The following is a 26,547-nucleotide window of genomic DNA, read 5'->3' as shown; positions in this document are numbered from 1 at the left end:
TGACTGCAGTGTTAAACAAACATGCAGGACTCTTCAATGGGGAACTTGGGAGCATGAAAAAGATCAGCGTGAGACTGGACATTAAACCTGACAGCAAGCCGAAGTTTCACAAAGCCCGACCTGTACCCTATGCAATTAGGCCAAAAGTTGAGGCTAACTTGGAGGCCTTAGTCGAGAATGGAGTCCTGGAACCTGTGAGTGTGAGCAAATGGGCCACACCCATTGTTCCTGTCCTGAAAAAGGATGGATCTGTTCGAATCTGCGGGGATTTTAAAGTGACTATTAACCCGGTGCTGTCTGTGGAACCGTACCCTCTTCCCCTCATTGATGATCTTTTTACGGGCCTGGCCGGAGGGCAAAAGTTCAGCAAAATAGACTTATGCCAGGCTTATCTACAAATGCATGTCGATGACAAATCAAAGGAGCTGCTGATAATTGTGACACACAAGGGGCTATACAGGTACTGCCGCCTTCCGTTTGGAATTATATTGGCCCCTGCTCTATTCCAAAGGGCAATGGATCAGATTTTGAGTGGACTGCCAGGAGTCCAGTGCTACCTGGACGACATCCTTGTCACTGGGACAAATGAGGAGGATCAACTTCTGAACTTGGATGCGACACTACAACGACTGAAAGAGTACGGACTCAGAGTTCGTAAAGACAAATGTGAATTCTTTCAGTCTTCAGTTGAGAACCTGGGGCATGTGATTGACGCTACTGGCCTGCATAAGGCGCCGCCAAAGGTCAAGGCGATCGTGGAGGCCCCAGCACCCCAGAAAGTGAGCCAGTTACGTTCATTTCTGGGGCTACTTAACTACTATGGGAAGTTTATTCCAGACTTAGCAACTGATGTAACGGCTTCAGCAATGTTGCTATGTCAAGGCAAAACATGGAAATGGACTGAACTGTGCAACGAAGCTTTCGCCCAAGCAAAGAAAGCATTGCTGAATTCGGAAGTCCTGACACACTTCGACCCAAAGCTACCCGTGCAGCTAGCATGTGATGCATCACCATATGGTGTGGGAGCAGTCATATCCCACATCATGCCTTCTGGTGAAGAGAAACCTATCGCCTTCGCATCACGCAGCTTGAACAAGGCCAAAAGTAACTATGCACAGATCGAGCGCGAGGCCTTGGGAATCATTTTTGGAATTCGAAAATTTCATCAGTACCTGTTTGGGAGAAGGTTCACACTCCTGACAGACCACCATCCATTGACTTCAATCTTCGGGCCCCACACCGGAATTCCGTCTCTCGCTGCAAGCAGGATGCAAAGGTGGGCTTTACTGTTGTCAGGACACACATACGACATCAAATATCGCAAATCAGACTTGCACGGCAACGCAGACGGTCTCTCGAGGCTACCCTTGCCTGTTACTCCCCCAGAGCCTCGTCAGATAGACATCTTCTACTTTAGACAAGTGGAGGGAGCACCTGTCACTGCAGTTCAGGTGCGAAGGTACAGTCGCAACGATCCAGTCCTGTCTGAGGTAATGGACGATGTCATTCGAGGGAGAGCGATAGGAGATTCTCCTAGTTTGAAACCTTACGTTTCAAAAAGAAATGAGCTCTCCGTCCAGGCAGGTTGTCTTTGGGGACGCCGCGTCATCATTCCGCCACCTCTGAGGGAACCTATACTGCAACAACTTCATACAGTGGGATGGTTCGGATGAAGGAAATGGCAAGAAGCTACTTCTGGTGGCCAGGTCTCGATGGGAATATTGAGGAGAAAGCCAAAACATGTTCCCCATGTCAAAGTGTCCGGAATGTTCCACAGCTGGCAACCCTACACCCCTGGGATTGGCCTGCAGAAGTGTGGCAGCGAGTACATGTGGACTTCGCCGGTCCTTTCGAAGGGAAGATGTTTATGGTGGTTGTGGACGCTCGTAGCAAGTGGCCGGAGGTTGCTGTGATGAGGTCTACCACGGCAGAGAAAACAATTGAGAAACTTGGTGAGATGTTCAGCCATTATGGCCCACCGGAACAACTCGTAAGCGACAGTGGTCCACAATTTGTATCACAGGAGTATGCAACCTTCCTGCACGTGAATGGTGTCCAACACATCAGGTCTGCGCCCTATCATCCCTCTACTAACGGCCAGGCAGAAAGGTTCGTGCAAACTTTAAAGCACGCCTTGAAGGCATCGCAAGGTCAGGGCTCAATCCACCAATGTCTGAACAGCTTCCTGTTGTCCTACAGGAACGAGCCGCATGCCACAACCAAAACTTCCCCCGCTTCGCTCATGATGAAGAGGCAGTTGCGGACAAGTTTTGACTTACTCAAACCTCCAAGGGCAGAGCAGGTTGTCCATCTTCAACAACAAGCTCAAGTTGAAAAGAGAGAGAAAAGAGCCAAGGAGAGACGGTTTCATCCGGGAGAGCACGTCCTAGCTCAAAACTACAACACTGGACCGAAATGGGTTCCTGCTACGGTGATCGCGCAGACGGGCCCTGTGTCTTACATGGTTGAGACTGCCGAGGACGTCGTCTGGAGAAGACCCACAGATCAACTGTTGCTAGGAGCAGAGACAGCCACAGAGGCTCCAACGGCTTGTTGGCCTGAACTGTTTCCGAATGATACCGCAAACCAGCATCCTTTGCCACAGTGCTCTTCTTCAACACAGGAAGTCAAAGAGACTGTTCCACCGGTGCAAACTCCTGACTTTCAACTGACACAGGCACCTTCTCCATCCAGGCCTGTGTCAATGCCTACTGCTGTGGAAGCCAGCGATGACCGCCGGTATCCTGTCAGAGAGCGGCGGCCTCCAAGACGCTTGGATCTGTAGGCTTAGTGACTTACCCACAAAACTGGGGCAGAATAAACCCCAGGGTAAAGTCAGGGTTTGAGGCAGTCTACTCTACCTTAGTTTAGTTGAGTGTATTGAAAGTAACTTACCTATTGAGGAGGAATAATGTGGACCTTCCATTTAAGAGGGGAGGAAATGTTATGTATTGTTTGTTCTATTTTGTGTTCTCCTCCCACCTGTGGTGGCGCTGTCACAGGAGATAAATGGTTGGGTATTCTCTCGGTTAAGTTTAGCTCTCTTTGCTCGGAACTTTCCAGAACTTCCTTTCCTTCCAATAAAACACGTCATGTTTGAATCTCTGAGTTCTGAGTCCTAAATTGTGTCTAGGTAGAAAGGTACCGACACAACAAGTACCTTCACCACACGGACTACAGCAGTTCAAGAAGGCAGCACACCACCACTTTATCAAAGGCAATTGGGATGGGCAATAAATGCGTCCGTTGCCAGCGGCGCCCACATCCCATGAATGAATAAATTAAAATCAATTTTAAATAATTGGATGGCTAATCCAATATCGCTCATTTGACACCATCAGCCAAAATCAAAATTACCCCCATTGTGTGTAAAAATTATGGTAAATTTTTTTTTTGGTGCTGGGAGAATTTTTGCTCCAGATTTCTGCACAAACTTTCTCTGGTAACATGGGTGTCCTGCTTAGCTTGCCTTTGTTGCTGGAAGACCGGGAAGAGGAATAGCAGCAAGCAAGATTGGAGAGACCTAGAGCTGTGGGGAGAAGAGGGCGAAGGAGGGGAGGGTGCAAGAGGGCTTACACTGCGCGAGTTAACAGGACCAGAACTTTGTACCTCCAGTTAAATAAGGAAATGTGTATCCGACAGCTCCGCTTCACCAGGGAGGCGATTACAGAGCAGCAACTGCAGCCCAGCACCACGCCACATATTCCATGCCTCAGGCTGCAACATGAATTTGCAGTGCATTCCTGAAACAAGCAGGTTATGGATGCGCTTTTCGCCAAAGCAAATGGCTTCATCTCCTTTCCTATGGAGGCAGTAAAGTAGGAAAACAGGCATGTGACAGAATCTCAGGTTTCCTCCAGGTGCAGGGTATAATTAACTGCACCACTATAACTTTGTGAGTTCCTTTTCAAGACCCTGCAGTGTACATGAACAAGAAGGGCTTTCATTCACTGAACATACAGCTGGTGTGCAATGACGGGCAGCGCATCATGCAGATCTGTGCCCGATTTCCTGGCAGTTGTCATGATGCCTTTGTCCTGCACCAGTCTCAATCCCACCTCTCTTCCACCCATTGGTCAAGCTGACTACTTGGGGACAAGGTTTTTCCCATGGACACGTGGCTCATGACAGCTGTCAGGAACCTGAGCACAGAAGCAGAGGAGTGATAGAATCAGAGCAGCGTTAGCACCAGAGCTCTGATTAAGCGAAGCATTAGCATCCTGAAAGAGGGGTTTCGCTGCTTGGATAGGCCTGGAGGCGACCTGCAATACATCCCTGAGAAAATCTCCAAAATCATTGTAGTTTGCTGCATGCTCGAATACCTTTGCCCTTCAAAGGGGACAACCCTTAGAGCCACCTGTGGAGGAAGATATAGGGGCAGGGTTGCTAATCCTTGCGGATTGTCCCGAGAGTCTCCAGGAATGAAACATTTTTTAAAATGTGTATCTTTTTCATTTTCTTTCAACACTTCTATTTATTGGTAATAAAAATATTGGAGTTGGGGAAAAAGGCTGTTTGACTGACAGTAAAGAAATTTTCCAATTGGGTGAGGAAGATGCTGTTTGTTTTCCAATTGGTGTGGGAAGGCAGTGTGCTGCGAGGACGTGTCGAGCAACCAATGGCAGGAGCATGGGGATAGGGCGATTGAAGACAGGGGGTTATATGATGAAACCTCCCGGAATACGTTCAACCAGAGTTGAAAACCTATGTAGTTATGCAGGGGCAGGAAGAACAGAAAGACACTGAGGATGTCAAGGAGGAGCAAGGGCCAACAATCCTGCCAGCTGCCAGAGCTGTATGGCAACAGATCCTGGAGGAATGCTTTTGTTGAATCATGGTTGACCTCACCATCCTCCTCCAACGCTTCTTCTCTGTTGACCAGCTGAGTAGGACTGTCCTTGCCTGGTTCCACTCTTACCTATCCAGTCACAGCCAGAGAATCTCCTGCAATGGCTTCTCTTCCTGCCCCCACACCTGTACCTCTGGAGTCTCCCAAGGATCTATCCTTGGCCCCCTCCAATTTCTCATCTACATGTGCACTCCCAAACTGTTCCCAGTGGTCCAGGGATCTAGAATAAGGTGATGTAGATATAAGATTAAATGTTGGAGATTTCGGCCAGAGAACAAGAGAAACTTTTTTTTTTGCAGAGACTTGTACATCCGTGGAAGGCAGTAGCAGAATTAATGATTCAAGCAGACATTTAAGATTAGGTTAGATAGGTGGTTGAAGGGAAGGAGAATAAAGTGATACGGGAACTGAATGGGCATATGGGGTTAGGACTACTACTCGAGTGGAAGATAAATAGATATAACTTCCTGCTAGACAATCTTTATTCTCTGAACTTTCTTTTCCTTACCAAAAATGATGCCTGCACCTTTAAGCTGCTGCAGTGCTTTAAATCTTGCAGCAATGTGCTGGTTCCGACCCCCAGCTCCATATCCGAGGCATTTTAACGACTGGCGCGCATCCAAATAATTACAATGATGCTGACACTGGAAATTCTCCCAGGAATAGCGCTCATTATGTCAGGTGGCCAGAAATCCCGCTCTCCCTTACTTCTGGTCAGACTTGTAGCCAGTTGGAAAATCCTGACTGTAAAGTCTCTCGGGTCTGCAGCTCCCCTCCGGTCTCGAGGCCTTCTGGCTGCTGATTGAGGTTTGAACTGCTGGGAAGGGGTGGGGGGAGGAATTAGAAAACTAAGATCCGTGGACTATCTTTTATTATTCTGCCTGCCCTCGGAACCCTCGCAGACCTCTGGTCAGCAGGGATTCTGGGGCACCCCACAGCACCATTTCTCCTGTGTGCTTATGCACTGGGGTGCCCAGCAAGCATTCCCAGTGGGAAATTAGGCAGGAGGTTGGGAACGTCCCGTTCCGGGTCATTAAAATAGAAAAACTCTGGAAATCCCTGGGTTATGTCAAAGGGGGGAGGGGAGGAGATCTGCATCTCCACCCATTTTACTGACCTTTGCACCCAGGGAAGGCTCAGTTCTTTGGAGCAAAGGTCTGGAAAATCGGCCCTGTAATACTTTGCAGCGTTGTGGATTGATTTTACAATTGGCGATACAAATATGCAATAAAAATCCTGAAGTAAATAACTTTAGATTGAACCTTTTCTTTTTTAGATAATAAATCCACAATGGACAACAATGAAGAAAACAAGCAAACTTTCGAGTATTTTCAACACAATGGCATCACGTTTATTTCACCGCTCTACTCAGTTGAACACTTAGAATGGGTGAAAGATTTCAAAATGGATCAAGATACTCCGCTCATTGTTACTTACCCCAAATCTGGTCAGAATATCTCATAATTGATAAGGCTGTGTCCAGAGTTGCTGCACAATTAATTTCCCCCTTTAATTCCCACCCTCTATTTGTGAACCACCACCTTTTGCAGTGGGATTGCATCCACAAGCTCTGGCTGCCCTCCAGCACCTTGCCCAAGTGTTTATTTTGTATTTCACAGCTCAGACAGCGAGTGTCAGTATGTCATAGGGAGCATCACATCTAAGCCTAATACTGTCCTTGCCCAGTGACCACAAAACCTCCTTCTCGTTGAATAGTGATTAGGAGCGAGAAACGTTTATGGATTTATTCCTCATGCCCAGGGATCTTGAAGCCAATTATAAAAACATTACTGTTGCTCCAGTTGAGATTAGCTAACTTAGCACAGACCATGGATCAAATCTGGGTTTGTTGCAGGTTTATACAACTCCATTCAAATCTAGGCAGTGCACAAACCAACCAAGCCATAGGGGACAACAGAATCCATTTTTATGATATATTGATAAGAAGTAAAGAGCCTGTGTGTTAAAATGTATTTTTATAGCATAGTTGATTCTGAAAATATTCAACATGCAAGGAGGTTTAAAACAAAAGCTGCAGGATTTGCATAACATGGGCCATCATGCCATCCTTCAATATCTAAATATGTTACTATGATTGACATGTAGCCCATGGCTAACAAGTCAAGCAATGTAAGAATCCAAAACACACAGTACTAAAACTGCTTTCCATTGAATGTCTTTATAATGGACACTATTATAAAGAATCCATTTAACAGCCAAATTATTTAACGTGCACATCACAAAATTAATAATGCAACAGCTGTGGGCAACTGCAACTTAAGTTTCTCAGTTTGATACTTAATAAAATAAGAAAGAAAGTGTGGTAAACCACTTTTATCGTTCACTATCGTTACACTATGGTTATCACTGTTTATAGCGTTACACTATGGTTATCACTGTTTACACTGTTGTATCACTACACAAGGTCACCTCTTGCCACGCTGTTATACCTGGGCTGACCACAGCTGACTCCGCCCATGGCTCCGCCTGCTTGCCCAGGTATAAAGGTGGTCGACTGGCTGGTATTCCTCCTTGTTGGATCCGATCACCCATGAGGGTGGGCTCTGTTATTTAGCCAATAAAAACCTATAGTTACTAACTTAACTCGTCGCTTTTCATGAACTGAATTGATAGGTATATCAATTTTATTGGCTAAATTTTGAAATGTCTGCAACGGAACAGCCAAACGACCAGTCAGACGTACAGCCCCAGCCAAACGGCCATCTACAACAGCCCCAGCAGCCGGCCTGGCTACGAGCCCTCCGGCCGCCGTACCTGGATCTAAACCCACAGGCTGCGAATTCAGCCCTCGACTTCGAACACTGGCTGAGCAGCTTCGAAGCCTACCTGGGAGAATCCGGCGTGCCTCCGGCATCCAAACTAAGAGTTCTGACCGCTCAGGTGAGCCCTAAAGTATTTGCACTCATCCGGGACATTGCCACATACGAGGACGCCCTCAACCTGCTAAAAGAACAGTATCGGAGCCCTGTAAACTCAATGTACGCCAGGCATCTCCTAAGATCCCGCTCGCAACAGCCAGGAGAGTCGGTTGATGATTTCTTACGGGCGCTGCAAATACTCGGCAGGGACTGTGACTTTAAAGCCGTAACAGCTGCAGAACATACAGATGGAAACATCCGAGATGCCTTCGTGAAAGGCCTCCGGTCAGACTACTCACGGCAAAGACTGCTGGAATCAAAGGACCTCGACCTGAAAACAGCTGCTATCCTCGCTCGCTCCTTGAAAGTGGCCCATCGGGACCTCGAGGCGTACTCCAGGTACTGTGCTGCGCAACCCTGGGACTCGGGCCCGACCCTGGCCGCAATACCCCTCGCACCGCCGCCTCCGGGACCTACCACAGCGTCGGTGTCCCGGAACCGATCGGGACCGCCACCCCCGGTACCGGCTGTGACTTCATAGCCCCGCGATCGGGCCGCCGGCTGCTTCTTCTGTGGCCAGGCGAAACACCCGAGGGCGCGCTGCCCTGCAAGAAACGCGACCTGCTCCGACTGCCACAAGAAAGGCCACTTCGCGAGGGCCTGCAGGGGGAAAGCCACAGACGCCAGCAGTGCCTCATGCGAGTTGTGGGGGCGGCCATCTTTCATCAAGGCCACAGATGCCAGTATCCCCTCGTGTGAGTTGTGGGGGCGGCCATCTTCTCCGCCATTTTATTCAACGTCGTGGGCGCCGCCATTTTGTTCACCACACTCGACCGCCACCTTGTCTCCAGACCTGACCACCGCCCCACCCGCAGACTACAGCAGCTCGCTCAGCCATACACTAGCCTCCGTCACACTTGACCAAGCTCGCCCGCATCACCTGTCCAAGTCCATGATGGACATCAAAGTAAACGGCCACGCCACGACCTGCCTGTTCGACAGCGGAAGCACGGAGAGTTTCATCCATCCAGACACGGTGAGCCACTACTCCCTCACTGTCCGGCCAACGCGCAACCGGATCTCGATGGCGTCGCGGTCCCATTCTACAGACATCAGCGGCTACTGTGTTGTGACCCTGTCGGTTAGGGGCACAGAGTATAAAAATTTTAAACTTCTCGTCCTGCCCCAGCTCTGCACTGCCGTCCTACTAGGGCTGGATTTCCAATCCCACCTTCAAAGTGTCACTTTGGCATACGGTGGACCCCTCCCCCCACTCACAGTCTACAACCAGCAGCTTTTAAACCGCCCACCGCGTACCACCTGCGGCCTATCCACCCTCAAGGTCCCGCCCCCCTCCCTGTTCGCTAACCTCACCCGCGACTGTAAACCCGTCGCTACCAAGAGCAGGCGGTACAGCGCCGGGGACAGAGCTTTTATTAGCTCCGAGGTGCAGCGACTCCTGAAGGAGGGCATCATCGAGGGAAGCAACAGCCCCTGGCGTGCCCAGGTCGTAGTCGTTAAGACCGGCGATAAACACCGCCTGGTCATCGACTACAGCCAAACCATAAACCGGTACACCCAGCTGGACACATACCCCCTTCCCCGCATATCTGATATGGTCAATCAGATTGCACAGTACCGGGCATTCTCTACCATCGACCTTAAGTCGGCCTATCACCAACTCCCTATCCGCTCTGAGGACCGCCAGTATACCGCCTTTGGGGCAAATGGCCGCCTCTACCACTTCCTTAGGGTTCCCTTCGGCGTCACCAATGGGGTTTCGGTCTTCCAAAGGGAGATGGACCGGATGGTTGACCAGAACGGGCTGCATGCCACGTTCCCTTATCTAGATAACGTCACCATCTGCGGCCGCGACCGGCAGGACCATGATGTTAATCTGGAGAGATTCCTCCGTACGGCCCAACGGCTGAACCTCACCTACAATAAGGAGAAATGTGTGTTTAACACCTCGCGCTTTGCCATCCTCGGCTGCGTAGTAGAGAACGGAGTCATCGGCCCCGACCCCGAAAGAATGCGCCCCCTCATGGAGCTTCCCCTCCCCCACTGTCCAAAGGCGCTGAAGAGAACCCTGGGGCTCTTCGCCTACTATGCCCAATGGGTGCCCAATTATGCGGACAAAGCCAGACCCCTCATGAAGTCCACCCCTTTCCCCCTGACGGCAGAAGCATGCGCAGCCTTCTCCCTCATAAAGGGAGACATTGCTAAGGCCACAATGCACGCGGTGGATGAGTCTATCCCTTTCCAAGTGGAGAGCGATGCATCCGACTTCGCCCTAGCTGCAACCCTTAACCAGGCGGGGAGACCTGTGGCCTTCTTCTCAAGGACCCTCCAGGGCCCTGAGATCCGACACTCTTCGGTCGAGAAGGAGGCCCAGGTGATCGTGGAGGCAGTACGACGCTGGAGGCATTACCTGGCAGGCAAACGATTTACCCTCCTCACCGACCAGCGCTCGGTCGCTTTTATGTTTAATAACAAGCTGAGGGGCAAAATCAAGAACGACAAGATCTTGAGGTGGAGAATCGAGCTCTCCACCTACGATTATGATATCTTGTACCGGCCTGGTAAACTGAATGAACCCCCAGATGCTCTATCACGAAGTACATGCGCCAACGCGCAAATTGATAGACTGCAGACCCTCCACAACGACCTCTGCCACCCCGGGGTCACCAGACTTTACCACTTCATTAAGGCCCGCAACCTGCCCTACTCCATCGAGGAGGTCAGGACCATGACCAGGAACTGCCAAACCTGTGCCGAATGCAAACCGCATTTCTTTAGGCCAGACAGAGCAAGCCTGATCAAGGCCACCCGCCCCTTCGAGCGCTTGAGCATCGATTTTAAGGGGCCCCTCCCGTCCTCTGACCGTAATGTGTATTTCCTCAACATTATTGATGAGTACTCCCGTTTCCCCTTTGCCTTCCCCTGCCCAGACATGACCAGTACCACGGTCATCAAATGCCTGAACGACCTCTTCGCCTTGTTCGGTTTCCCGAACTATATACATAGCGACCGGGGCTCATCCTTCATGAGCGAGGAACTTCACCAGTTCCTACTAGCGAGAGGTATTGCTGCAAGCAGGACCACCAGCTACAACCCCCAAGGGAACGGCCAGGTGGAAAGAGAGAACGCGACTGTCTGGAAGGCCGTTCTCTTAGCCTTAAAGTCTAAGGGCCTCCCAACCTCCCGCTGGCAGGAAGTCCTCCCGGCAGCGATGCATTCCATCCGGTCACTGCTTTGCACTGCCATTAACGCCACCCCCCATGAATGAATGTTTGTTTTCCCCAGGAAGTCGACTACGGGAACCTCGCTACCAACATGGCTGACTTCTCCGGGGCCCGTCTTGCTGCGAAAGCACGTGAGGGCCCAAGAAATGGACCCCCTGGTCGAGAGGGTGGACCTCCTGCACGCCAACCCCCAGTACGCCTATGTGGCATACCCAGATGGGCGGGAGGAAACAGTCTCCTTACGAGACCTCGCACCCTTGGGCATCCCTGAGACACCACCGTTACCCCCCACCACCCCCCCCCCCCAAATCCAGCCCAGGTAGACGGCATGCCGGAACCCCACGAGCCTTCGCCGACCACGCAGACACCAGCATTAACATCGGATACTGCACCACCGCCGCCGCTGCTGCGCCGATCAGAAAGGCTTACGAGGCCTCCGGACAGACTGACATACCCGAACTGGTAGTACACTTCACCCCGCCGGACTCAAATTTAAACAAGGGGTGAATGTGGTAAACCACTTTTATCGTTCACTATCGTTACACTATGGTTATCACTGTTTATATCGTTACACTATGGTTATCACTGTTTACACTGTTGTATCACTACACAAGGTCACCTCTTGCCACGCTGTTATACCTGGGCTGACCACAGCTGACTCCGCCCATGGCTCCGCCTGCTTGCCCAGGTATAAAGGTGGTCGACTGGCTGGTATTCCTCCTTGTTGGATCCGATCACCCACGAGGGTGGGCTCTGTTATTTAGCCAATAAAAACCTATAGTTACTAACTTAACTCGTCGCTTTTCATGAACTGAATTGATAGGTATATCAGAAAGAATTTGCATTTATACAGCACCTTTCACGCCCTCAGGACATACCAAAGCGTTTTACGGCTATTGAAGTGCCTTTGAAGTGGTCACTATTATAATTTAGGAAAAGTGGCAGCCAATTTGCATACATCAGTGAGATAAATGACCAGATAAACTGTTTTTGGTGATGTTGGTTGAGGGATAAATGTTGGCCAGGAGATTCAGAGAACTTCTACACAATTCTTCGAAAAGTGCCATGGGATCTTTTATATCCACCTGAGCAGGCAAATGGAGGCTCGGTTTAATGTCTCATCCAAAAGACGGCAACTCTGATGCAGCAGCACTCCCTCAGTACTGCACTGAATTGTCAGCCTCAAGTCTGTGGAGTGGGGCTTGAACCCATGACCTTCTGATTCAGAAGTGACGGTGCTGCCACACTCTCAACAGGCGCCAACTTAACCACAAAGAAGTAAAAACCAACATGCCATCACCTCAGAATCACATTTTCACTCACTGGGGCAAAGCAGTTGCGTTGCCCGCTTGATACTGGTGTCGGGAGGTCTGACCCGTTTTTGGTTACGGCTTCATTTAATTCCTCCCGGCGAGCTGCAGGCACCAAACGGGCACCTTGTCTGTTGTGGGAGGGTGGGAATTGCCTGCGTCTCATGCTGGGCCAGACTGGGGAGAAAAGCGATCCCAGGGAAGGCCTGGAAAGGGCTAGCAGTGGGCCAGAGTTTTTACATGGACCCAGGAGGAGCAGTCCCCATCCTTCGGGCTCCACCAAAAAAAATTACATTTTGTGAGCAGCCTTCAGTGGTCCCTTTAGGGCCATTGGTTAGGTCTCGCAATGCCTGACACAAATAGGCGGAGGATGCAGGATGCACGCTCGGCCCATTTGTATCTGATAATTGCAATCGCTGTCCTACAACCAGCGTCGGACCCTGATTTACATATTTAAGCAGCTTCTTGCCTAAACTGTTATAATTGGCATTCCCTGTAAATTCCTCTTGCCCTCAGAGAGCTTTAGGATAAGGAAGAGTTGCAGAGGAATAATCAGAGGGAGGTCTGTAAAGGACAGTCTTCTGCCCCATTTACAGTCCAGGGTGGAAATTGGGCACAGGAGGCCTGACAGAGGCCGAAGCTCCGGTGAGTTCCGGAATCGCCAAATCTCCGCTCAGAATTCCCAGGCTGTATATTCTCTTCGAGGCCCAGGATTGGTCGATCTTCTGTCTGCCCCAAATATGGTCCCTGACATCAAAGGGGGCAGGGCCTAGGGTAGGAAATTTCCACACCAGGAATTCTCTCAGCCCTGACCTCCTTAGTCCTGAGTGACCTCGATGTTGGAATGAACCCAACATACAAGTCATGGGACCTACTGGTGTCCTGGCCTGGAAGAGCTGGAAATTCTTCCACTGCCTGATGAGATAGGCTGATCTGCCCATCTGCCAGCACTTGTTTCAGTGGGCACCCCCATGTGACCATCTGGCACCGCATTTACCGTGCTCTCTGCCAGCAGATGTCCAAGATACACCCATGGTGTTGTGTCACCTGCCTCGCTCATGCAAGTGCTGTGCTCTTGCCCTAACCCCAGGTACCTTGGTGGGTTCATGAGTGGAAGCCTTGCCCTTATGCCAGGGGAGTGGGGCCAAGGATTTACTGCCCCAAACCGCTTTACCACCAGGAAGTGAGTTACCAAATTCACTCTCAAGTTAAACAGGACTTCATTGCTGATGTTACATTTCAGCAGCAACCCATGGAAAATGTGGTGTAAAGAATTTGTATGACTTTGAAACCCTTAATGAGGCTGGTATATGCCATTTGTGTAGGTATTTAGAACACCCAATACATTTCAAACACTTAATAGTGGGCAGTGTGCTCCTGGCAATTTCAGAGCAATGACATAGAACGTACTCTGGTTGGGGGACTTCAATGTCCATCATCAAGAGTGGCTCCGTAGCACCACTACTGACCCAGCTGGCCGAGTCCTGAAGGACATAGCTGCCAGCCTGGGCCTGCGCCAGGTGGTGATGGAAGGTGTTGTCGACAGTGCTATCAAGGGCACTTACTCACCAATAACCTGCTCACTTCTGCTCAGTTTGGATTCCGCCAGGACCATGTGGCTTTAGACCTCATTACAGACTTCGTCCAAACATGGAGGAAAGAGCTAAATTCTAAAGGTGAGGTGAGAGTGACTGCCCTTGACATCAGTGCAACTTTTGATTGAGTGTGGCATCAAGGAGCCCTAGAAAAATTGAAGTCAATTGGAATCGGGGGAATACTCTCCACTGGCTTCCCTCCATCATAGGGTCGGAAGTGGGGATGTTCGCTGATGATTGCACAGTGTTCAGTTCCATTTGCAATTCCTCAGATAATGAAGCAGTCCATGCCCACATGTAGCAAGACCTGGATGACATTCAGGCTTGGGCTGATAAGTGGCAAGTAATATTCACACTACACAAGTACCAGGCAATGACTATCTCCAATAAGAGAGAGTTTAACCACTGTCCCTTGACATTCAATGGCATTACCATCGTCGAATCCCCCACCATCAACTTCCTAGGGGTCACCATTGACCAGAAATTTAACTGGACCAGCCACATAAATATTGTGGCTACAAGAGCAGGTTAGAGGCTGGGTATTCTGTGGTGAGTATCTCGGCTCCTGACACCCTCAAAGCCTTTCCACCATCTACAAGGCACAAGTCAGGAGTGTGATGGAATACTCTCCACTTGCCTGGATAAGTGTAGTTCCAACAACACTCAAGAAGCTCAACACCATCCAGGACAAAACAGCCCGCTTGATTGGCACCCCATCCACCACTGTAAACATTCACTCCCTCCACCACGTGCCCACCGTGGCTGCAGTGTGTACCATCTACAAGATGTACTGCAGAAACTCGCCAAGACTTCTTCGGCAGCACCTCCCAAACTCGCAACCTCTAGCACCTAAAAGTACAAGGGCAACATAGACATGGGAACACCATCAACTCCAAGTTTCCCTCCAAGTCACACACCATCTTGACTTGGAAATATATCGCCAGTCCTTCATCATGACTGGTTCAAAATCCTGGAACTCAATCCCTACTGTGGAAGTACCTTCACCACACGGACTGCAGTGGTTCAAGAAGGTGGCTCACCACCACCTTCTCAAGGGCAATTAGGGATGGGCAATAAATGCTGGCCTTTCCAGCGATGCCCACATCCCATGAATGAATGAAAGAAAACATTCCCCAAGTATTCTGATCTTCCTGCATTGAGTGCACATGTGCACCACTGGCACAAAGCATGAAACAGTCTCCCCTTGTAACCACAGAGATGCTGCTTGTGTGACGATATTGCTATTAATAATGAAACTCACAGAAATCTTATTCATAAAGTTAAAAAGAAATGATATCATAGGCTTGAAGAAGAAGCTCCCCTCACCAACTTTGAGAAAGTATAGTCCCATTTTCCAACCTGCTTTTACCAGTAATTATTTTATGCCCTTTGATTCAGGAACTACTTGGATGCAGCAGATCATAAGTCTGATTTTAACCAGTGGCAATATTGATTCTGTAAAAGACAAATTCCTCTATGAAAGAGCTCCATGGGTGGAGTCTACAAGATTCAAGCCAGGTTCCACTGACTATCAGCTATTGACAACACACTTGAACTACCACATGGCTCCAAATACCATGAAAAACAAAATGATCAAGGTGTGTTTTTAACAAACTTAAAATAGAACTAGAACATAATAAGAGTTGCTCGATACGTTGATATTGCATATTGTTACCTGTAGCTAAATTGACCAATATTTTTCAGCAATTGTTACATTTTTAAAAATTATTAGGCCAGTAATTCCTGTCCCAACGTGTGAGTACGGACGGGGTACTCACGCGTGGGCCCGGAGGAATTGCCGGTTTTCAGCATGCACAGCGCATGTGGGGAAAACCGGCATTTCCTCTCCTCTGACCCAAGGGGTTAAGAGGCGGAACGCGTGCGAGGTTTCAGGCAGCGCATGCGCGCTGAACTTCCTTTTTTTTTTGAAGAGTTGCCCGTGGGGAAAAGACTCCGGTTTTTACGCGTGAAAAAAGCAGCCGTAAGTACTTACTTTTAACAGGTAAGTGGTCTATTAAGTAAAATTAGAATTTTTTTTCCACAGGTTCATTATTTTTGAAGACTTTACAGTAAGGTAAGTGTATTTTTAGCCCCGATTTTTTATATAATAATTTTTTTCAAAATTTAAACTTATTGTTTAAAATAGTTTTTTACAGTTATTTATAGTTCATTTAAGTAGTGCGATGTTTTTTAAAATTTTCTTTCAAGTTTAAGTAGTGTTTTGGGGCCAGGAGTTTTCATGAGTTTGACAGTTCTTACTATCAAACTCATGAATGAACTTTTGCAACCTCCCATTGGTTGCCCAGTGCTCACGTGATCCCAGCCGGCTCATCGCACTAAGTACGCCGCTGGGTCACGCACGCACAGCGCGGCAGGACCTGAAGCGGGCCAGTGACAGGAAATACAATGCGGGCCAGGATTGAAATGTCAGCGCGCCGGGTAAGTGCACATCGGGGGCTTGCACGTGCGGCAAGCCCCCGAACCTAATTTCTGGGCCATTATCTGGTTCAAATGTGCAGAAAACAAACTCTGATCCTACTGTTGCTATAATGTTCTAGCAACATATTAGTGACATTTCTTTAGTCAATGTTGTAATGATCAATAACATGTCATTCTATAGTGGACATTAGGTGGAGCCGTAGAGCTGTATATAGCTGTATGTATAAGACTACACTACCCAGCTGTCTGTATATTAAGATTACATTACCCATGAGGCACTAGGCTACCCACAAGGCAGCAGTCAAGATGGAAGCCTCTACAGATACTGTACCTAGTCCACATGTGCTCAATAAAAGTGCCTAGCAAAAGCTAGCTGTGTTCATAATAAGAATGTCTATTTATTAATGAACATAAGATGGTACCAGGATGGTGAAGATCTGCTGAAAATTGTGAAAAGCGACATGGAGAATTTGAAGCCACCAGAGCGTTTGAAACTCACAGGAAAAATCGACTACAATTGGCAGACTTTTAAACAACAATTCGAACTCTACATTGCAGCCATCGGATTCGGTACGAAGCCAGACGCAAGGAAGATAGCGTTGCTGCTTACGGTTGCAGGCCCACAGGTGATAGAGGTATTTAATACATTTGTATTTAATCCAGCGGAGAACAGAGACAAATTAGACGATGTGCTACAGAAATTTGATGCACATTGTTCTCCCAAAAAGAATGAGACATATGAAAGATACATCTTCCGTTCTCAGACACAGCAACAAAATGAGACTTTTGATAGCTTTATAACTGATCTGAAACAGAAAGCACAGACATGTAATTTCTCTGAGCTCAAAGCATCCATGATTTGTGACCAGATTGTGTTTGGTATTCATGATTAAAAAAGTCAGGGAACGTCTGTTGAGAGAAACCGAACTAAATTTGGAAAATGCGGTGAAAATATGCCAAGCTAGCTCGAAAGCACGCGTAGACTTTCAGTGAAATCAATAATGATGCGATTGTAATGAGTGATAATGATAAGGGGAAGAAACATGGGCAGAACAGAAATGAAAAGCAATCGGAGGATGAAATTTTTAATTGTAAACGCTGTGGTTACAAACACCAGTTAAGACAATGCCCAGCACTTGGAAAAATGTGCACAAAGTGTAATGGAAAGAATCACTTTGCCAAACAATGCTTTTCAAAAGTACAAACTAAGAAAGGGCAACGACTTAATGTAATTGAGGACACTGATTTAAGTGAGACATTTTTTGTAGGAATGGTGTCATGTGACAATATCAAAAAGGATACAGAAAATGTGCAGCCCTCAGAAATGGACAATGCTGAACATAAACTTAATGCAGTAAAAGAGGACAAATGGATGATCCCACTGCAGGTAAATGGAGCATTAGTTACCTTGAAACTAGACACTGGGGCAAAAGCAAACTTAATCAGTATGAGTGACATTAACAATATGAAAGAAAAGCCCAAAATACAGAAAAAGTCAGTACTACTGAAGAGCTATAATGGACAGAAAATAGATAGCTTAGGTGTATGCAGACTTAAAGTGACAGTCAAAGACAAAGTGCATCATCTCATGTTTTCTGTTGTGGCTGAAAGATTGATTCGATACTAGGTGACAAAGCTTGTGAAGACTTAGAACTGGTCAAGAGAGTCTACCGTATAAACTGTGCCATAAGCAGACCAGATGACTCGGGTGATGAAGCAGAGAGCCCATCAAGGATGAAAAGGCCAAAGGGTATCCATGTCTTCAAAAAGCCTAGTTTCTCCAAGAAGAAAGAAAAAGACTTTAAGGTCAAAGAGAAGCCAAAGGAAGAAAAGCACAAAGAGGAAAAACACAAGGAGAAAAAGACCAAAGATATAACCGCAGCAGATGTTGTTAAGCAGTGGAAAGAGAAAAAGAAAAAGAAGAAGCCTGCACCAGAGCAGGAAGCAGTTCCAGTGGATACTCCTTCTTCCCTCAGGCCAATCTTTGGTGTTCCATTAGCCGAGGCTGCTGAGAGGACTATGCTGTATGATGGGATCCAGCTGCCAGCAGTTTTTCGAGAGTGCATTGACTACATTGAGAGTTATGGCATGAAGAGTGAAGGAAACACTGAAACCCTTTCCAAGCAAAGATCGCAAGGAGACCTCGATCTATACAAGAGCAGATTGATGACAATGCCGCAACTGCATCTTGTCATTCACCACCAGAACAATCTCATGAAGACACATCAGACTTACCCATGTTGAGAAGATCCACACGTGAAGTAAAAAAGCCTGATAGACTTAATCTTTGAATACAATGTAAAGCTTTGAAAATGTGTTGACTGTTTTGAAAATGTTTATGTTTATAGAGCACTAACAAAAGTGTTACTGATATTATCTTTATTGTTTTCTTGAAAGTTGATTGATATTGATTTTGTTAAACCTCAAAGAAAGGGGGATGTAATGATCAATAACATGTCATTCTATAGTGGACATTAGGTGGAGCCGTAGAGCTGTATATAGCTGTATGTATAAGACTACACTACCCAGCTGTATGTATATTAAAACTACATTACCCATGAGGCACTAGGCTACCCACAAGGCAGCAGTCAAGATGGAAGCCTCTACAGATACTGTACCTAGTCCACATGTGCTCAATAAAAGTGCCTAGCAAAAGCTAGCTGTGTTCATAATAAGAATGTCTATTTATTAATGAACATAAGAAATGTGATATATTTTCTTTTTGAATAACTAAAATCTACAATTATCACACTACTGTGGCTATTTCTAGAGTTGATCAATGTGACCTCTATGGTTGCCTTGAGAGACAGCAGCCTCAACCAAGTCTGTGTTGCTGGGCACTCCCTCAGTACGACAGGTTCAGATTCAGGTCAATGACCCTTCATCAGAACTGAAAAAAGCTGGAGATGGAACAGGTTTTTAAGCAAGTGCAGCGGCAGGGAAAGTGGGGAGGGGAGGAAAGAACAAAAGGGAAGGTCTGTGATAGGACGGAAGGCAGGAGAGATTAAGAGACATTAAGTGAGATTAAGAGATGGTGCAAGGCAAAAGGAGATGGTAATGGGACAAGTTAAGAAACAAATGATGGCTCTAGATGAAGTGTAAATGGCACTGGCAGAATGAAAGACAGCCGCCATGTGGGAGAGAGAGAAGAAAAAAAAAAGGATAGGGGCAAAGGTTATGATCTGAAATTGTTGAACTCTATGTTGAGTCCAGAAGGCTGTAAAGTGCCTAATCGAAAGACGAGGTGCTGCTCCTCGAGCTTACGTTGAGCTTCATTGGAACAGTGTAAGAGACCGTGGACGATGAGGTCTGAGTGGGAGTGGAGCAGAGAATTAAAGTGACAGGCGACCCTTCCCACTCTCCAGGGCCCCAAACACTCCTTCCAGGTGAAACAGCGATTTACTTGAACTTCTTGCAATTTAGTATACTGTATTCGCTGCTCACGATGTGGTCTCCTCTACACTGGGGAGATCAAACACAGATTGGGTGACCGCTTTGCGGAACACTTCCGTTCAGTCCGTAAGGTGACCCCAAGCTTCCGGTCACCTGTCACTTTAATTCTCCGCTCCACTCCCACTTAAAATTGCAATCAGGATTTTAACTATGTCATAGGAACTTGATTTGCATATTAAAGAAGCCTACCGCCAGCAACAGCTGCCTGAGGGAAGACCCCTTTCAAAATGGCGGCAGCTGCCATTAAGTAAATTGACTCCATTTTGAGACCATGAACTTGAATTTTGGCCAATTAGAATTGGCCCATCTGTCTGCAAGACAGGTCAGCATTTTTATGTCAATATTGAATTCACTTAAGTTCTGAGCCACTTACGAGAAACAGGATGTATAAGCACTGGCCTTGGGACTGCTGGGGGAAATGAGAACAAAACGAAGAGGGGTGCAACACCGAGATTCACTGGGAACCGTCGTGGTGTTAGAATCTGAAATAGACTGAAAAATCAAAAACCGACGTCACTACACGAGGAGTGGTGGGGGTAAGTGACAGGTAATTATTTAGTTTATTGGTGAGTGCTTTTAATGGTTAGTGATAAGTTAGTTTAAGTATTTTGTTTAGTGGTTAGTGTGATTAGTTTTTTTTAGTGGTTAGTGTTTGTAGTGGGTGTTTTATTTATTGGTTATTCTTTGTTTTAGTATCAGTTAAATAGCCTTGAAGCTAAAGAAACAATTTTAAATAACTGTTAGCTAACATGGCAGGACAGCTGAGGCCCATCGCATGTACATCCTGTGCCATGTGGGAACTCCAGAACCAATGTTCCAAGTAAGCGGCGTTTTGTTCTGTGCCGCCTGTTTCTTTAAATTTAAAGGGACCGTCCATTAAATGTACATTGGTACACCGGCTCACTGTCTTTTACAATGTCCTCATGGGGCGGTTAACTAGTGCAGTGAAGAGGGTTTATACTAATTTGGCAGCCGAGGGGTGGGGGGGGGGGAACCAGGACATAGCAGCAGAGGGGAGAGACAAGGTGAATAGGGAACTGGGAGGGACAAACAGCAACAGAATAAAGAATCGTATAGAAAGAGCAGGAATTAGATGGAGGAAAAAATCAAAGCAGACTAGCATGGTGTTGGAATGCATGTGTGTTAATAAGAGGTGTGACAAATAAGGTTAATTAGCTGCTGGCACAAGTTACCACATTGGGTTATGATATAGTGGTTATAACGGAAACCTTGCTTAAAGATGGGCAGGAATGGGAACTAAACCTTCCTGCCTACAATGCATTCAGGAGGGATAAATAAGAAAAAAAGAAAGGTCGGGGGTTGCAATATTGAACAAGGATAATATTACAGTTCTACAGAGGGACGATATACTAGAGGGTTCAAAGACTGAATCCATTTGATTAGAGTTAAGGAGCAGAAAAGGAACTGTTTACTATAGACCCCCAAATAGTGAGAAGGAGATAGAGAAGCAAATCCGTAGGCAAATTTCAGAGAAATGTAAAAATAATAGAGCAGTAATAGTAGGGGACTTCAATTACTGTAATATAGGCTGAGGGTGAAACAAAGTAAAGGGCAAGGAGGGTGAAGAATTCCTAAAATGCTACAGGAGATCTTTCTTAATCAATATCATTCTAGCCCAATGAGGAAGGAAGCAGCACTGGATCCAGTTCTAGGGAATGAGGTTGGGCAAGTGGAGTGTGTTTCATTGGGAGAACATAGAGCCATAAGTCATAGAGTCATAACGGCACAGAAGGAGGCCATTCGGCCCATCGAGTCGGTGCCGGACATCTGGGTAACAGTGATCACAATCCAATTAGGTTTAAAGTGGTTACGGAAAGGGACAAAAAAATAGACAGTGAAAATACCCAACTGGAAGAGAGCTAATTTCAGTGATTTGTGACGGGATCTAGCACAGGTGGACTGGAAACAAAGATTGGCCAGGAAAACAGTTATTGAGCAATGGCAAGCCTTCAAGATGGAGATGGTTCTAGTACAAACCAAGCATATTCCTGTGAGGAAAGATAGGGCATCCAAAGCTAGAGCTCCCTGGATGACAAAGGAAATAGAGGTTAAAATAAAACAGAAATAGGAGGTTTCTGAAAAATGTCTGGTACAGAATACAATAGAAAACCAGGCAGTATACAGAGAGTGCAGGGGGAAATTGAAAAAGATGAAAGAAAGTAAGAGAGATAATATGAGAAAAGATTAGTGGGTGAAATAACAGGGCATCCAATAATCTTTTATAAACATGTAAAAAGATAATTAAAGGAACAGTGGGACCGATTAGGACAGATGAAGTTAATTTCGTAGTAGAGGGGGAGGACATAGAGATATTGGATAGGATAAAAATAGATAGAAAGAAGTTGCTAAATAGGTTGGCATCACTCAAAGTTAACAAGTCACCCGGTCCAGATGGGATGCATCCTAAGTTGCTGAGGAAAGCAAGGGTGGAGGTAGCAGAAGCTCTGACCACAATCTTCCAATCCTCCTTGGATATGGGGGTGGTGCCAGAGGACTGGAGGATTTCAGATGTTACACTTGTATTCAAAAAAGGGGAGAGGGATAAACCTGGTAACTACAGGCAGTCAGTCTAACGTCATTGGTGGATAAACTACTAGAGACCATTGTCAAGGACAAAACTAATTCTCACTTGGAGAAACATGGTTAATGAGGGTCAGCCAGCACAGATTTGTTAAAGCCAAATTGTGCCTGACTAACCTGATTGAGTTCTTTGATGAAGTAACAGAGAGGGCTGATGAAGGTAGTGCAGTGGATGCTGTATAAATGGACTTTCAAAAGGCATTTGATAAAGTGCCACATAACAGAATTATTTAGAAAATAGAAGCACATGGTATTAAAGGGATGGTGGTAACTTTGGCTAAGGGATAGGCGGCAGGGAGTAGTGGTGAATGGATATTTTTCTGACTAGATTGAAGTATGCAGCAGGGTCCCCTAGGGTCGGTATTAGGACAATTGCTTTTCTTGTTATATATAAATGACTTGGACTTGGGTAGAGGGAGTACAGTTTCAAAAGTTTGCTGATGATACAAAGCTTTGCAAATTAGTAAATAGTCAGGAGGACATAGACAGACTGATGAAATGGGCAGACACATGCCAGATACAATTTAATGCAGCTAATTGTGAAGTGATGCTCTTTAGGAGGAACAACATGGAGAGGAAGTATAATGTAAAAGGTACTATTTTGAGGGGGTGCAAGAGCAGAAGGACCTGGGGATGTGTTAGAAATCTCATCATCATAAAGAAACTACTCATGAAATAATGCTGGACGGCCAGCTGGTGGCGCCGTCCAAGGAGTATAAATACTCAGGCGTGGGCCCAGCTTGCCAGGGACATTTTGTAAGACAAGGAACTAGTGAAGTACAACTAGATCTCCATGTTCTGAAACAAGTTGATTAAAGCCTTGCTTTATGCTCAAACCAAGTGCGTAGTGAGTGTTATTACGTCAATTTAATCAACTTGATATCGACTCCACGCTTTGGGTGATTTCGGGAACAGCCAGCTATGACTCGAACCATAGAAGGGAACTCAGACAAATAATCCATCCATCATGGAGAAACTACTCAGACTCGCCCGTCTCGACCTGGACCCGAATTCACTTACAGCTGCTAAGGTATGGAAACACTGGTATCATATCTTTAGCAACTTCCTTGAGGAGTGTGGTGAGAATGTTCCTAGTAAGTTATGAATGCTTGCTAATTATGTATCCCCTCATGTGTTTGATTATATCAAAGACTGTGTAGACTATGATGCCGCTATCCTAATACTACAGCAGCTATATGTCAAGTCCCCAAATGAAATTTTTGCTCGCCATCTACTGGCCATAACTCGACAACAACCCGGGGAATCACTTGACGAATTCCTTCAGAAACTTCGTAGGCTCAGCAAGGATTGTAATCTTAAAGCTGTTAAAGCTGAACAGTACCAGGAAGAATTAATTTGTGATTCCTTTATTAATGGGATTGCGTCTACCTTCATACGTCAGCATCTGTTGGAAAAAAAAACCCTCAAGTTACAGGCTGCCTATGACCAGGCATGTTCTCTGGACTTAGCAAAGAGGGATGCAGCTACCTATCTTTCACCATGTGCACGGGCTGCTGCTATCACTTTTAGTGACTCCTTCGATAGGCCTCGGGCGGAAGTCCTCACGGATGACGACTCCAAACTGGCTGATGACAACCCTACCCTAGAAACCTACACTGATGACAACCCCACCTAGCGACATCTTGGCAATCTGAAAGGAAGTGTTTCTTCTGTGGAGGTATGTTCCATTATAGGAAATGTTGTCCTGCTCGTAACGCAACCTGCAATCATTGCAGCAAGAAAGGTCACTTTTCTAAGGTATGCCAGTCAAGAGCCGCTGTTAGTAAGAAAGGCCACTTTTCTAAGGTATACCGGTCGAGAGCTCCTGTTAGTTTTGCAGCTACTATCTATAAAACTGCTCCTCCCCCAAGAGCCACTACTAAGGTTACAGCTGCAATCTATAAAACTGCTCCTCCCCCAAGAACCACTACTAAGGTTACAGCTGTCAAGGGTAAAACGGCCCCTCCGCCCATCACAGCTGTTTTTCCCCAAAGTCTGTCCCATGCAGCCACAAAGGTTTCGGTAAATGGACACATTTTGAGTGCACTAATCGACTCATGCAGCTCTGACAGCTTCATTAGTGAGCATGCTGTCAGTAAGTTAAAACTGCGTATTTACCCCCCGGACAGGGAAATTGCAATGGCTCTGATGACACTGACCACCAATTCTTCTGGCTTTTGTCTTGTCGACCTTATACTCAATGGCCGCACTTATTTCTCCACCCGGCTTGGGGTGCTGAAGAACCTATGCAGTGATGTGCTCCTGGGACAGGATTTCCAGAAACAACACAAAAGACTCACTTTCGAGTTTGGAGGGTCAAAGCCGGAGCCTACTATTTCCAAAGTACCATTTTGTGCGCTTTCGGCGGCTTCGCTCGACGAGCCCTCCTTGTTTGCCAATCTTTCCCCCCGATGTCACTAAATCACGATGTTTCAGCCAAGATGATCAATCCTATATCGAGACAGAAATCTCTCGCCTTCTAGCTGATGGTATCATTGAGCCATGTTCATTTTCCTGGCGGGCTCAAGTCGTCGTCGTTAAAAATCCTCTGAAGCAACACAAGAAACGTCTTTGCATCGATTACTCGCAAACTATTAACCAGTATACCGACCTGGATGCCTACCCACTACCACGCATCGATGACATGGTCAATAACCTTGCCAACTACAAGGTAATTTCAACTTTTGATTTAAAGAGCGCATATCATCAAGTACCGTTAAAGGACTCTAACAAAAAGTATACGGCCTTTGAGGCCAATGGTCAGCTTTACCGGTTTTGTCGCCTTCCATTTGAGGTCACCAATGGGGTGGCCATCTTTCAACGGGCAATGGATAGCCTAGTCAAACAGGAGAACTTAACGGACACTTTTCCATATCTGGATAATATCACCATTGCTGGTCATGACCAGAAGGAGCATGATGCCAACCTCCAGAAATTTTTGGACGTTCTCCGTCTTCGCAACTTAACCTTAAATGAGTCCAAATCTGTGAAATCAGTACCATCAGTCAACATCCTTGGCTACTGGGTGGGCAACGGTGTCATCAAACCGGATCCGGAGCGACTTTGTCCGCTTCAGGAGCTCCCTCCCCCTACGAATCTCGGCTCTCTTCATCGGGCACTCGGCATGTTCGCCTATTATGCGAAATGGATACCCCACTTCTCCGACAAGATCCAGCCCCTGCTTCACGTAAAGTCATTTCCATTGGAGGCAACGGCTATTTCAGCTTTTAACCTCCTCAAGCGACAACTGGAAAAAGCCACGCTTCATTCCATTGATGAAAATCTTCCTTGCGTGGTCGAGTGAGACGCATCGGATGTGGCGATCTCTGATACCTTGAATCAAGGTGGTCGACCCGTTGCATTTCTGTCCAGAACTTTGCAGGGTAGCGAGCTCCATTATCCTCCTGTCGAGAAGGAGGCTACGGCCATCATCGAAGCTGTACGTAAATGGAGTCATTTTCTCGCTCGTCGCCATTTCACTCTTATAACCGATCAGCTCTCCGTGGCATTTATGCTGGGTAACCGGAAACGCACTAAGATCAAGAATAACAAAATACAACTCTGGAGGATGGAATTGGCCGCCTTTGGATACACCGTACATTATCGACCCGGCAAAGCGAATGTGGCCCCGGTTACCCTCATGCGGGCATTCTGCTCTTCTATGTCAACTTCGACTCTTGTGGATCTTCATACTGACTTATGCCATCCTGGCATTACCCGTATGTTGCACTTTGTCCGATCTAAAAATCTCCCATTTTCTGTGGAAGATGTGAAAAGAACATGCTCCACTTGTAGAATTTGTGCGGAATTAAAACCGCAATTCTTCTGTCCATCGGATGGCTCGCTTATACACGCTATGCAGCCTATGCAGCGGCTCAGCATTGACTTTAAAGGGCCATTGCCCTCCTCAACGCGAAACACCTACTTACTGACTATGATGGACGAATATTCACGCTTTCTCTTTGCTTTCCCCTGTCCCAATATGCTTACTTCCACAGTGATCAAATGCCTTGATCAAGTCTTTTCCCTTTGCGGTACCGCCAATTTCATCCACTCTGATCGGGGTTCCTCCTTCATGTCAAGCGAACTCAAAAGTTATCTCTCCCAATGGGGAATCGCCACAAGTAAAACGACACCGTACCATCCCATCGGTAACGGGCAGGTTGAGAGATACAA

The 26,547-nt window shown here is 46.8% G+C and overlaps 1 protein-coding gene across 1 annotated transcript in view; it reads left to right on the top strand.

Moving 5' to 3' along the window:
- Positions 1-6,139: 6,139 nt before the first annotated feature.
- The window catches only part of LOC147103230 (amine sulfotransferase-like), a 44,071-nt gene continuing 23,663 nt past the window's right edge, over positions 6,140-26,547 (top strand). Inside the window, exons 1-2 of the mRNA XM_085963140.1 lie at positions 6,140-6,296; positions 15,277-15,476. Coding sequence (XP_085819266.1) covers positions 6,140-6,296; positions 15,277-15,476 — 357 coding nt within the window. The remainder of the gene's footprint in view (positions 6,297-15,276; positions 15,477-26,547) is intronic.

The sequence above is a fragment of the Somniosus microcephalus genome, chromosome 20 (assembly GCF_052327205.1).
Source record: "Somniosus microcephalus isolate GS21.2 chromosome 20, FLI_Smic_1.0, whole genome shotgun sequence".
Taxonomy (NCBI): Eukaryota; Metazoa; Chordata; class Chondrichthyes; order Squaliformes; family Somniosidae; genus Somniosus; species Somniosus microcephalus.
The sequence above is the reverse complement of the archived record's forward strand: the minus strand, read 5'-3'. Positions and strand labels throughout refer to the sequence as shown.